This window comes from Trichomonas vaginalis, chromosome IV, assembly GCF_026262505.1.
Source record: "Trichomonas vaginalis G3 chromosome IV, whole genome shotgun sequence".
Taxonomy (NCBI): Eukaryota; Parabasalia; order Trichomonadida; family Trichomonadidae; genus Trichomonas; species Trichomonas vaginalis.
In genome coordinates, this window is record NC_067206.1 from 4353047 (window position 1) to 4367407 (window position 14361).

At 27.6% G+C, this 14361-nt stretch overlaps 2 protein-coding genes across 2 annotated transcripts, besides 15 other annotated features; both read right to left on the reverse strand.

Annotated features, from left to right (window-relative positions):
• Nucleotides 1-2588: 2588 nt before the first annotated feature.
• Nucleotides 2589-2626: a terminal%2Cinverted (terminal inverted repeat of MuDR-5_TvMULE4 transposon ID:TVAGG3_0027950).
• Nucleotides 2589-4515: a mobile genetic element.
• Nucleotides 2801-3307, reverse strand: TVAGG3_0027960 (MULE transposase domain-containing protein; the record flags this gene model as incomplete). The annotated part of the gene is made up of 1 exon (XM_051220346.1): nucleotides 2801-3307. One exon carries the CDS (start codon nucleotides 3305-3307, stop codon nucleotides 2801-2803), a length of 507 nt encoding a protein of 168 aa, XP_051105332.1.
• Nucleotides 4516-4553: a mobile genetic element.
• Nucleotides 4516-4553: a terminal%2Cinverted (terminal inverted repeat of Banshee-A3 transposon ID:TVAGG3_0027970).
• Nucleotides 4554-4615: 62 nt separating this feature from the next.
• Nucleotides 4616-4653: a mobile genetic element.
• Nucleotides 4654-5790: 1137 nt separating this feature from the next.
• Nucleotides 5791-5877: a mobile genetic element.
• A 28-nt stretch (nucleotides 5878-5905) lies between these two features.
• Nucleotides 5906-6844: a mobile genetic element.
• Nucleotides 6845-7701: 857 nt separating this feature from the next.
• Nucleotides 7702-7739: a mobile genetic element.
• Nucleotides 7702-7739: a terminal%2Cinverted (terminal inverted repeat of Banshee-A3 transposon ID:TVAGG3_0028010).
• A 1168-nt stretch (nucleotides 7740-8907) lies between these two features.
• Nucleotides 8908-8944: a mobile genetic element.
• Nucleotides 8908-8944: a terminal%2Cinverted (terminal inverted repeat of Banshee-A3 transposon ID:TVAGG3_0028020).
• A 273-nt stretch (nucleotides 8945-9217) lies between these two features.
• Nucleotides 9218-9254: a terminal%2Cinverted (terminal inverted repeat of MuDR-5_TvMULE4 transposon ID:TVAGG3_0028030).
• Nucleotides 9218-10529: a mobile genetic element.
• Nucleotides 10492-10529: a terminal%2Cinverted (terminal inverted repeat of MuDR-5_TvMULE4 transposon ID:TVAGG3_0028030).
• A 2000-nt stretch (nucleotides 10530-12529) lies between these two features.
• Nucleotides 12530-14361: part of a mobile genetic element that runs on past the window's edge.
• On the reverse strand, nucleotides 12618-14276 carry TVAGG3_0028050 (MULE transposase domain-containing protein; the record flags this gene model as incomplete). Its single annotated transcript, XM_051220347.1, has 1 exon — nucleotides 12618-14276. One exon carries the CDS (start codon nucleotides 14274-14276, stop codon nucleotides 12618-12620), a length of 1659 nt encoding a protein of 552 aa, XP_051105333.1.

The following is a 14361-nucleotide window of genomic DNA, read 5'->3' on the forward strand; positions in this document are numbered from 1 at the left end:
AAGCAAAAATTCCTCGTAAATGTTTTATCACGGTCTACGACCTCGCCGCTTTGCGGCTTTATTTTGACAGTTGATGATACCATAAATGGTTTTAAGTAAGCGTTCAAAGTTGCACATTCAGAAAGTTGAAGTTCTTCTTTAGTCTCTAATGTTTCGAAGTCAAAAGTAATATAATATCTTGTTGGTTTATAATATTCCTGCAAATTATGTGCTAATAGCCATTGATATATCTTCTGTTTCGTGATATGTGGTGCATATGGTTGTTGTGTGTTTTGCAATTGAACGTCTTGAATTAATCTTCCATTATTTTCTTTACATTTCTCACAATGTTTTAAAAATCTTTCTTTGGTTTTTCCTTTCTGGATCATCACGGATAGAATAAACTTCTTCTTTGCAATATGGACAAACTTTATAGCCGGTGAGTGCTTCAACGTGTTTATTCTGTCAGCGTGAAGTTTTCCACATGGACTCTGTGTTAATAAAATATTTACTGTTTCAAATTCTGGATCTATCATTATTGATTCCACTAATGGAAAGTCTACCTTGTTAATGTCTACGTCTTCTGGTTGAGGGTCACAATAATAAAAATCAATATTAACGTTTAACATTCTTGCTAAACCTCTCACTTTCTGATGAAATGTCAAACCCTTCATATGCATCTATTGCTTCATTTAAATAGCTTCTACGAGTTTTAGGATTAACACCATCAGGAATGTTATAGAAGCGTTTAAATAACCTTCTACCTTCTGCTCTAATTTGATTATCATTCATTTTAGCTGTTCCGTTTTTGTTCATTTATGTAAGAATAAAAATTAAAAAAATAAATAAAAATAAAGTTTATTTTTTTAAAGTCCAGGGCTAAAGTCCATAAAATGAATTAAGAACACATAAATTTTTATCATCTGCGACGTGACGAATACATTTTAATTTACTCAAGAATGCGTACCCTGATACATTAAATCTAATTCCTGTCTTATTTAATTTCACAACTTTGAAAAGGAATGTATGAATAGCTATAAAATGATGAGATGATGTTTTATGGGTTGCTTCCATTTTTTCTGAAATAAATGAATAAATATAATGCTTATACGTTTTCATATCTTTTATGTTCTTAATAATGAATGGTATAGACCTTTCAACTTCATCTTCCTTCGGTGCTGTTCTTTCATATGAAACATTATTGGTATCTTCAATAATGAAACCACAATCGCATAAAATTTTATATGTACCAATTGTTTCTTTTGATATTTTATCTAACAAATCAAAAACTTTATCAACACCTGTACATTTATTTAAATAATAATTTGTGTAAATATCATGGTCTCTTTCTTAATCGTATTTGTTGCATATGTTACATTTTTCAGTGCTTTTTGAATTTTTCAGAATCAAGAGGAGGTGAAGTAATATACATGGATAATCTCCATCGTCAATAAATTGTAACTTATGTTTATGAATAAATTTAGTACCTTCTTCTGAAAGTGTTTCGTCTATTTCACCATCTAATAAATTTTGTGTTGATTCTGAGACATAATTTTTATATCTTTCTTCATGAGATTTTTGAACTGCTGATTCTGAAGCTGGATATTCATTAAACCCTCTACTTCATTTTCATTATATTTTCAACTTCTCTTAATTCCTTAATTTTTTCATCTATTTCATCTCTTATTTTTTCCAGTCTTTCAATTTCATCATATTCATCATCTTTAATCCGTTCTTCATAATATTCAGGGAAAACATCAGGTTCTTTAGGTTTTTCTTCTTCAGATGTGGGATATAAGAAATTATAACATCATCTTTATTCATTTTTCTATCATAATCAAACTCATTTAAAAACTCCGCGAATTTTTGACATTTCTTAAATAATATTTACTAACCTCATAACCGCTTCCTCTAATATATCCTTTATTTCCTCATTTGTGAATCCCAATTTTTTAACGTTGTTAGTTTTGACACTCATTTTCATACAAATTAAAAAATAAATTATTCAAAAATGTAAGACATGAATTTTTAAAGTTTATTTTTTATTTTTTTTATTTTTTTATTTCATTATGTATGGGTTTAGTGTAAATGTCTTACAATTTTGAAAATTTTTTAAATCTTGATTTATTCAAAAACGTAAGAATAAAAACCGTAAGAATCATACATTTTTTACTTCATATGTTAAAAAAAATGATACAAAATCACTCGATATTGTATGAATTCTTACGTTTACAAAAAAAGTCACAAAACCCGCAATATATACTACTTAAATTTCCAAATTTTTTGTCGATTTCGGAAATAACAGGATCCCGCATCCAACACACAACAACAAAACACAAAACACACTTTTTGGTTCTTTCATCGTTTTAATCGTAATTTATGTAATACATGATTTGGATAAATTTTACAATAATAGAACCTATATTATATTCTTTTCAAAGATTCTTGCAAATCATCAAAAATAATTGTATTTTAAAAAACGATCAAATTATCCTTTCATTATTTTAAACTTAAATTAGTTTTTATGATTGACTAAAGCAATCATATTTATTCATCATTAAATAAACAAAAAAATAATATTTGAGAGTTATTTCAAAAAAAAAACACATGAGTGGGGGACAAACTCGCCCATCGTCACTTTTTTATTAACCTTAAACTTGTAATTTTCATTATTTTTAATTAACCTTATTTCTTTCCCAATTCCTGATTTATTTTATTCACTTACTATTAAAAGTCACATTTTAATAAAATATAATAATTTATTTATAGCATTTTTTACTATACTGTAATAAAAAATTAATTATAATAAATTAAATGTTTATTAAATCAAATGTTTTCTTTGCAATAATATTTTTAATGTTGAGTAAACAATGTTGGGATCAAGTGTATCATTTTTCAGACCTTTCTGAACAGCTTCAAGCATACTGATGCATTCGACTTTTTTAAATTGTGTCATTTCTTCGAAATCTCTTGTGACTTTTTTGATAACTTTAACACTTCTCTCTGAATCCAGACCTTTAATTTGCAACTTAATCAGGAATGAAGGAACAACACTGGAATATAACTCGATGACAAGTTCATCGAGTCGAAGATTTCGCCTTTCTGGGAAGTACTGGTGCTTCAAAACCTTGAAATGTGATTCTGAGATGTTGTTTGTTCCATCTCCTTCATTTCTATAGCGAAGCATCCACCTGTCAAGATGATGGCGCCACTGTCGGTCAAAGTATTCACGGGCAGCAGGTTCCTCATTTAAAATTTCTTCTAAATTGTTGTAAACTTCATCAGGATCAATTTCTTCCTCTTCAGAACCAAAGACCAATAACTTCATTAAGTTATAGAAAGTTTCGAAGTTGGAACGATCTTGAAACTTTTCAGCCTTTCTCATGACAGCGCGCAACACATGAACGCCACACCAAATGATCTGGCATAAGGGGATGGCTGTTTCAACAGCATTTGTGATTTGAGGTGCGCAGTCCATTGAAAAATAAGATGGTTCGCGATTGATGGAGCCAAAATATGCTGTGAGACAAACTTGTATATTTTCACTTGTGTCGGGCCAAACGAAAAAATACAAAAACGGAAAAACAATTGATTCCGCGAATTTGCCAGTGACGGCATAAAATGGTATGCGAGAGCGCAAGAGCTTATAAGTGGAATCAATGTGATAAGTTTGTATTTGATGTGAAAAAGCATTTGCTTCGAATGGGGCGTAATAGAAAATCATACGATCTGGCTCGTGAATAAACTCGATGAGATCACCGGAGAATGACTCTTAACCATGTCGACAAAAATTGCAAGAGATGTAACATCATCCACTGAGAAACTGGTATTGATTGCATGAAGGCGTTTAGAAAACTTTTTTAAAGCATCTGTAGATTGTTGAAACATTTCCGGAATGATCCCACTATCAAATGGGATATTAAGATCTTTGAAACACCTTAATTGTGCGTAAACACGGTCTTGATTTGATTCAAAATATCTTGTTAAATAAGATCTATAAAAATATGATGTAATTTGTTGTGATTTGTTTGGAAAAGGGGCAGAATGATTGTGGGTGTTAATACATTTTCGTATGTGGTACTTGTCATCGGGAAGTGTATCAACAAGGAAGCGACATGGACAATTCGGCCACTTACAATTAAATTGGATTTGATTTCTTTCTTTCCTAGTTTTATATGAATAACTACAACCTGCTTGGATTTCTTGTTGCACTCCATACTTAAGCAACTCGATATATGTGAGTTCGTGATCTTGGATCTGCATTAAAATGAAATGATTTGAAAGAATAAAGAATTTTGAATATATTGGTCTTATTTTGATAAGCTTGGTCGTGTTTTGAATAGCTTGGCCATCTAATTCAATTATGATCTTTGAAAATTAGGTGAAATAAAACTAAACATAAATGTAAAACTAGGGATATGAAATTTTGGTTGTACACCACTTGTATGTGCCGGATACCATTGTGTCAAATTTTTTCTGAAATTAACTTTAAAAGTACTAAGTAAGATCATGAGATATAGCAATATATGTTTAAACTGTTGTAAACAGAAATTCATCAAAAGTGACACCTCAGAAAAGCTAAAATATTGAATTTTTGGAACTTTTGATAGAGCACGTTTTTAAATATGAGTGTGGTAGAATTTACGAAAAAGTGACACTAGAAAAGTGACACTTAACCTTAAATTTCCAAACACTATTTTTTGATTGTATTTTGTTATTTATATATTTATATATGTATATTTATATATGTATATTTATATGTATATTTATATATGTATATTTATATATGTATATTTATATATGTATATTTATATATGTATATTTATATATGTATATTTATATATGTATATTTATATATGTATATTTATATATGTATATTTATATATGTATATTTATATATGTATATTTATATATGTATATTTATATATGTATATTTATATATGTATATTTATATATGTATATTTATATATGTATATTTATATATGTATATTTATATATGTATATTTATATATGTATATTTATATATGTATATTTATATATGTATATTTATATATGTATATTTATATATGTATATTTATATATGTATATTTATATATGTATATTTATATATGTATATATGTATATATGTATATTTATATATGTATATTTGTTGCATGCTAAGTTCGGTCAACGATAGGAATTGAGGGGAAATTAATCGTCGAGGAAGTACGATTATGTAAAGTAAAAAATGTTGTGGGATTTTTAATATTGTATATAATTTTATAATAAAATTTTTGTGAGACATTTTAAGAAGCACATATAATTTTTTGAATTTAAAAATTAAAGTAGTGTTGAATGAATTTATTGATTAATTTAATACGGATATTTCTCAAAATTAATCAAAAATAGGTTTTCAGAGAACTTTTGAGATATCTTTTCAAAATGTCTTTTTGAAAATATATAAGTATTATATCAAATTGAAAAAAGGTATTTATCAAAATTCTAAATTCTTAATAAAAAATAACTTTTCAGAGGATTGTGATTTTGAAAGCATGAGTAATAAGTAAAAAATATCTACGATTTTAATGAGGGAATTGTTCCTTATGAGGTATACATTATAACTATATACCTCATAAGGAACAATTCCCTCTTGATAGCTGGGAAACTTTCTCTGAATAACTTATCATTTGGAGAAAGTTTCCCAGCTATCTATTAGAAACTAAAGGCTGTGAGGCACTAATATATAATCAGTGCCTCATAGCCTTTAGTTTCTTATTAAAAACGAGAAAACTTGTTCGAAATGATAAACAATTTCGAACAAGTTTTCTCGTTTTAAGGAGGGAATTGTTCCTTATGAGGTATATAGTATGAATATATACCTCATAAGGAACAATTCCCTCTTGATAGCTGGGAAACTTTCTCTGAATAACTTATCATTTGGATAGAAAAAGTGACACTTTACATGGCAAAAAATAGAGCCTTACTTTTGAGATACTTGAGATTGAAACTGAATCTTATGAGGCGGTGATCTTGAATCACTACCTCATAAGGTTCAGTTTCATATAAAATTTGTTGCAATTTGTTATTCTTTTGCAATTATTTCTTATAAGATTTTACATCTTTTAGCGGGAATGTTTGTTATCATGTATATATTATAAATATCGACACGATAACGAACATTCCTCGCTAAATTGCTGAGAAACTTTGAGGAAATGTCGAACAATTTCCTCAAAGTTTCTCAGATTTATATAGATCACTAGAGTCCCCTAGGCACTGATTCTGGTTCAGTACCTAGGAGGCTCTAGTTCTCTAACGAACTGATAAAATGTTTTTAAATTTTTGGATATTGCTACCTGTGAAGCACTGACTTCAAGTCAGTACCTCACAGGTAGCAATTACATTGAAAGATGGGAGAAACTTTGTCCGAATGTTAAACTATTCGGACAAAGTTTCTCCCATTTGTAGTGGAGATGGAAGGCTTTGAGGTATATTGTATTAATATATACCCCAAAGCCTTCCATCTCCACTTGAAAGTGTCCAAACTTTGGGTTAATACTTTGCAATTAACCCAAAGTTTGGACACTTTCTAGAAGGAATTGGAGGGTAAGAGATATACATTCATATGGTATATCTCTTACCCTCCAATTCCTTCTTAAAATGGGAGAAACTTTGTCCGAATGTTAAACTATTCGGACAAAGTTTCTCCCATTTTTTGAAGGAATTGGAGGCTATGAGATACTGATGCAATGTCAGTAACTCATGGCTTCCAATTCCTTCCTAAAACTCATAAAAGTGGACATTACATGCATATAAAATTTGACATGTAAAGTCCACTTTTTGTGAGCGGGGATTTGACTCCGTCAAATCCCCTTTTTCGTTTACGAGAAAGCCAAATTCTCTCAAAAAGTTAAGTAGGACCAATTTTTTATAAAAAAAATCCAATTCCATTATGAATGTTAATTAATTTATATAATTATTGAATAAAAAATTTTCTTTGAGATTATGAAAAGTTCTTTGAAAAGTTATTTTTTCTCATTTTTAAATATTGTATTAGCCTATTTATTTATAATCCAAATTAAATAACTTTAAATTCAATATTTAAAGAATAATTTTGAAGGAATTGAGTTACTTCCCCCGACGATAAAATTGAGAGGTTTACATTTTGACCGAACTTAGCATGCAACATATTTATATATGTATATTATATATGTATATTTATATATGTATATTTATATATGTATATTTATATATGTATATTTATATATGTATATTTATATATGTATATTTATATATGTATATTTATATATGTATATTTATATATGTATATTTATATATGTATATTATATAGTATATTTATATATGTATATTTATATATGTATATTATATATGTATATTTATATATGTATATTTATATATGTATATTATATATGTATATATTTATATATGTATATATTTATATATGTATATATTTATATATGTATATATTTATATATGTATATATATATGTATATATTTATATATGTATATATTTATATATGTATATTTATATATGTATATATTTATATATGTATATATTTATATATGTATATATTTATATGTTATATTTATATATGTATATATTTATATATGTATATATTTATATATGTATATATTTATATATGTATATATTTATATATGTATATATTTATATATGTATATATTTATATATGTTATATTTATATATGTATATATTTATATATGTATTGTTGTAAACAGAAATTCATCAAAAGTGACACCTCAGAAAAGCTAAACTATTGAATTTTTGGAACTTTTGATAGAGCACGTTTTTAAATATTAATTAAAGTAAATATATATTTTGTAAAGATTCTTTTTAATAAAAAATATAAATTTTGAAGAAAAGAACACAACAATCTTCTGAAAAATAATATCACATAAACTCATATTATTTTCTAATATATAACTATTTTAATAAAATCAATTCAATGATCTTAAAAGCGAAGGATAAACCTCAAAATTTACGAATATAATGAGTGGGAATATAATGCTTATCTATCATAAAACCATATGAAAATCAATTTTTGCTTTACGCCTAATTTTTGAACGACAATTAGCAAAAATGTTAAATGTTACAACACTCAGTCCATTTGAATATGAAAATAAAATTGACTTTGATTAAATGTTTTTATTTATCATGCAATTCTTCTTGCGACCAAAGATTTGAATAAAATTTCAAAAAAAAAGATAGCTTAAAAAATAATAATACGGTAGGAGAGAGGGTCAAAGTTGCTATTTGTCACTTTCCACAAGAATATAATGGGAAAAAATATAAAACCAAAATAATTGTTATAATTTAAATGACGAAGTAATTTAAAAACGATTTTATTTATGATCAAATTTATATATTTTTTTGGATCAAATCCATTTTAATAGAATTTATATACTATTCATCTATTAGTAACACTACCGTATATTATTTTTTAAGCTATCTTATTTTTTGAACTTTTTCAAATCTTTGGTCGCAAGAAGAATTGCATGATAAATAAAAACATTTAATCAAAGTCAATTTTATTTTTCATATTCAAATGGACTGAGTGTTAACATTTAACATTTTTGCTAATTGTCGTCAAAAATTAGGCGTAAAGCAAAAATTAATATTTCATATGGTTTTATGATAGATAAGCATTATATTCCCACTCATTATATTCGTAAATTTTGAGGTTATCCTTCGCTTTTAAGATCATTGAATTTGATTTTTATATAAAATAGTTATATATTAGAAAATAATATGAGTTTATGTGATATTATTTTTCAGAAGATTTCATTCTATATGCCTATGAAAAGTACTCTCAAAACTAACTTTTTCCTAATTATAATTAAAACTAGAATATTGTATTAGGCTTAGTATATTCATTTTTCTCATTCAATTTAGAATTTACAAATGTCAAAAAATTGAGAGCTGTTACTTTTGATGAATTTCTGTTTATTACAGTATATATTTATATATGTATATATTTATATATGTATATATTTTATATGTATATTTATATATGTATTATTTATATATGTATATATTTATATATGTATATATTATATATGTATATATTTATATATGTATATATTTATATATGTATATTTATATATGTATATATTTATATATGTATATATTTATATATGATATATTTATATATGTATATATTTATATATGTATTATTTATATATGTATATATTTATAATGTATATATTTATATATGTATATATTGAGTGGGGGACAAACTCGCCCATTGTCACTTTTCATTAACCTTAAACTTGTAATTTTCATTATTTTTAATTAACCTTATTTCTTTCCCAATTCCTGATTTATTTTATTCACTTACTATTAAAAGTCACATTTTAATAAAATATAATAATTTATTTATAGCATTTTTTACTATACTGTAATAAAAATTAATTATAATAAATTAAATGTTTATTAAATCAAATTTTTCTTTGCAATAATATTTTTAATGTTGAGTAAACAATGTTGGGATCAAGTGTATCATTTTTCAGACCTTTCTGAACAGCTTCAAGCATACTGATGCATTCGACTTTTTTAAATTGTGTCATTTCTTCGAAATCTCTTGTGACTTTTTTGATAACTTTAACACTTCTCTCTGAATCCAGACCTTTAATTTGCAACTTAATCAGGAATGAAGGAACAACACTGGAATATAACTCGATGACAAGTTCATCGAGTCGAAGATTTGGTTGTACACCACTTGTATGTGCCGGATACCATTGTGTCAAATTTTTTCTGAAATTAACTTTAAAAGTACTAAGTAAGATCATGAGATATAGCAATATATGTTTAAACCAACTTATATTTTGGTTGTACACCACTTGTATGTGCCGGATACCATTGTGTCAAATTTTTCTGAAATTAACTTAAAAGTACTAAGTAAGATCATGAGATATAGCAATATATGTTTAAACCAACTTATATTTTGGTTGTACACCACTTGTATGTGCCGGATACCATTTGTGTCAAATTTTTTCTGAAATTAACTTAAAAGTACTAAGTAAGATCATGAGATATAGCAATATATGTTTAAACCAACTTATATTTTGGTTGTTACACCACTTGTATGTGCCGGATACCATTGTGTCAAATTTTTTCTGAAATTAACTTAAAGTACTAAGTAAGATCATGAGATATAGCAATATATGTTTAAACCAACTTATATTTTGGTTGTACACCACTTGTATGTGCCGGATACCATTGTGTCAAATTTTTTCTGAAATTAACTTTAAAAGTACTAAGTAAGATCATGAGATATAGCAATATATGTTTAAACCAACTTATATTTTGGTTGTACACCACTTGTATGTGCCGGATACCATTGTGTCAAATTTTTTCTGAAATTAACTTTAAAAGTACTAAGTAAGATCATTTATTTTTGCATAATATAATGCCAATATGGTTTCTTTTGATTTTATTTCATTTATAAGCAAATCAGATTTACCCAAAAACTCCACTCCATAAGCGTTCATTTGCTAAATTAAAAAGTGACAATGGGCTAGTCTGTCCCTTTCTCTGTATATATTTATATATGTATATATTTATATATGTATATATTATATATGTATATTTATATGTATATATTTATATATGTATATATTTATATATGTATATATTTATATATGTATATATTTATATATGTATATATTTATATATGTATATATTTATATATGTATATATTTATATATGTTATTTATATATGTATTATTATATATATGTATATATTTATATATGTATATTTATATATGTATATATTTATATATGTATATATTTATATATGTATATATTTATATATGTATATATTTATATATGTATATATTTATATATGTATTTATATATGTATTATTTATATATGTATATATTTATATATGTATATATTTATATATGTATATATTTTATATATGTATATATTTATATATGTATATATTTATATATGTATATATTATATATGTATATATTTATATATGTATATATTTATATATGTATATATTTATATATATATATATATATATATTAAAAGACGGTGGTTCACCAACATGATTATGAAAATGATGTCCATTTACAAATCTGTATTGATTAGATTTCATTTCAAAGGTAAAGTTAGCACTACAACTTCCCCATCTACAGTAATGTCTAATAATTGTTACTCCATCTGAATTCAAATGCGAATCTTTCCGATAATTGCAGTTAGCACGCATCTCTGCTTGAACTCCATATTGAAGATAATGAATGAAATCAATATATTGTTTTGTATCAGCAAGGGGCAGGAACGGATTGATTCATTTAAAAAATGAAAAAAGTGAGAATTGTAAATAATTAAGGTTAATATTGAATAAATAATACATCAAACTAGTTTTAGAGTTGATAGTAAGAAGCGAAGAACAGTACCAGTAAGATACAGCAGTAGTAGCTGCTTCATGCTGCATTGAGTATTGTTGAATAATTTGAAGTAGTGGTTTTTGAAATCAGCACCCCTATGAGAGCGCTGGCGACCGAAACACACACTAGTAAGATTGTGTATTAGAAACTGCTTCATGCTGTGTTGAGTAAGCTTCGATGTCTTTGTAGGATAGCTTTCTGAGAGCGAAACAAGATAGTGTTGAAAAAAAAATTTGAAAATCTGAGAGACTGTGCAAGAGCCAACGACCAAAACACTACAAGTAAGATACAGCAGTAGTAGCTGCTTCATGCTGCATTGAGTATTGTTGAATAATTTGAAGTAGTGGTTTTTGAAATCAGCACCCCTATGAGAGCGCTGGCGACCGAAACACCACTAGTAAGATTGTGTATTAGAAACTGCTTCATGCTGTGTTGAGTAAGCTTCGATGTCTTTGTAGGATAGCTTTCTGAGAGCGAAACAAGATAGTGTTGAAAAAAAAATTTGAAAATCTGAGAGACTGTGCAAGAGCCAACGACCAAAACACTACAAGTAAGATACAGCAGTAGTAGCTGCTTCATGCTGCATTGAGTATTGTTGAATAATTTGAAGTAGTGGTTTTTGAAATCAGCACCCCTATGAGAGCGCTGGCGACCGAAACACCACTAGTAAGATTGTGTATTAGAAACTGCTTCATGCTGTGTTGAGTAAGCTTCGATGTCTTTGTAGGATAGCTTTCTGAGAGCGAAACAAGATAGTGTTGAAAAAAAAATTTGAAAATCTGAGAGACTGTGCAAGAGCCAACGACCAAAACACTACAAGTAAGATACAGCACTAGTAGCTGCTTCATGCTGCATTGAAGTATTGTTGATAATTTGAAGTAGTGGTTTTTGAAATCAGCACCCTATGAGAGCGCTGGCGACCGAAACACCACTAGTAAGATTGTGTATTAGAAACTGCTTCATGCTGTGTTGAGTAAGCTTCGATATCTTTATCAGACCACCTTTAAATTAACCACTCACATTCTCACTGTGGTCCATCTAAAATTTGTAAACTTTATGACATAAAATTATATTATATGCAGGATCCCACCTATTACTTAATCTTTTTGGAATAAATGTTTTATAATATTTATCGATGAGTGTGGGACAAACTATCCAGTGTCACTTTTTATTAACCTTATTTTAAAAAATTAATAAAATAATAATAAAAAATTATTTGAATCTTTTACATTAATTGTTTCTTTTTTAAAAGTACCTTTAAAGTACAATAAACAAGATTTGAATCTATTGATCCTTGTTGCAAACTTGAATATATTGCTTCAAGCATTTTCAAACATTCGACTTTTTTGTTTTCCAATATTTGTTCATGGTCATTAGCTTTTCGTAATATACGAACAACTTTATCACTATTGATTAATTGAACTTTAAATTTAATCAATAATGCTGGAACAACCGTTGTGTATAATTCAACAACAAAATCGTCTAATCGAATATTCCTTCTCTCTGGGAAATAAGAATGCTTGAGAACTTTGAAATGTGACTCACTGACGTTATTAGTCGCGTCACCTCCGTTGCGATAGCGCTTATTCCAACGATCTAAATGATGCCTCCATTGCCTATCGAAGTACTTTTGGGCTTTCGGTTCAGTGGAAAGAATTTCAAGAATTCGATCATAAACTGCATCTAGGTCTGCAGCTTCTTCTTGAGTGAGGTGCTCTGGAACTTCTTCACTTGTTTCAAACGTTTCTTCTTCTGGAATAAATTCAGAATCGTTTGGATCATCAGAAGATTCTCGTGGTAAAAAGATTTGAGAAGGTTGAAATTCATTTTCGATGAATTCTTCTTCATATTGTTCCTCTTCTTCAATTTCTTCTGCTTGAAGTAAGTGAGATTGAGCTGGTTCCTCTCTAGGATTTTCTTCTTCTTGGTTCTGTTCTTCCTCGGGAGATTCTTCTTTAGTATCGAATACTAATAATTTCATTAGATTATAAAATTCTTCAAAATTGTCTCGTGATTTAAACTTATCCGCTTTTCTTAATATGGCGCGAAGGACATGCACGCCACACCAAAGAATATGACAGTTTGGAATACCTCGCTCAATTGCCTCGGCTATTTGTGGGGCGCAGTCCATACTTATCATCTCGGGTTCTCTATTAATATATTGAAAATAACGACAAACACAATATTGAATATTTTCGCTTGTGTCAGGAGAAATAAAGAAATACAAAAAAGGAAAAACAATAGTATGTTCTGTTTTTCCTGTGAGTGCATATAATGGAATGTTAGCCCTTAGAAGTTTATACGTTGAATCGATGTGAAACGTAGAAATTTGGTGACCAAGGGCCTTCGCTTCGAAAGGTGCATATAAAAAAACTAGTTTTCCCGGCTCAGAGATAAATTCAATTAAATCTTCTGGACAACTTTCTTGAACAGATTCGACAAAGATAGCTAAAGAAACTTTTTCATCCGAACTAAAGCGTTTGGAAACAATTTCAGCTCTTTGAGCAAATTTACGTAATGCATCTGGACCTTGTGCAAATATTGAAAGTAACTCTTCGTCTGTATATGAAATATTTAAGTCTTGGAAACACTTAAGTTGAGCTGTAGCATGATTCATATTGTTTTCAAAGTAATGTTTAAGATAATTTCTGACAAATAATGAGGATATTGTTTTTGTTGATTTCGGAGGTGCAGAATGATCATGAGAGTCAGAGTGGATTAGTAGTTCATATTTATCTTGATCTATTATCCGGACTTTGAATTTAGCTTGACATTGTGGATACTTACATTTGTATTCGATCGTGGAGTATTCTTTCCTGCATTTTTGAGAGTAGCCCATGCTAGCTTTTATCTCTTCTTGGATACCAAACTGGAGGAGCTCCATAGTGTTGAATATCACGGGCTCCATACAACAAATTGAATAAGGTATTTCAAAATTTGAAGGAAATGGTCCATCATTGAATGTAGTG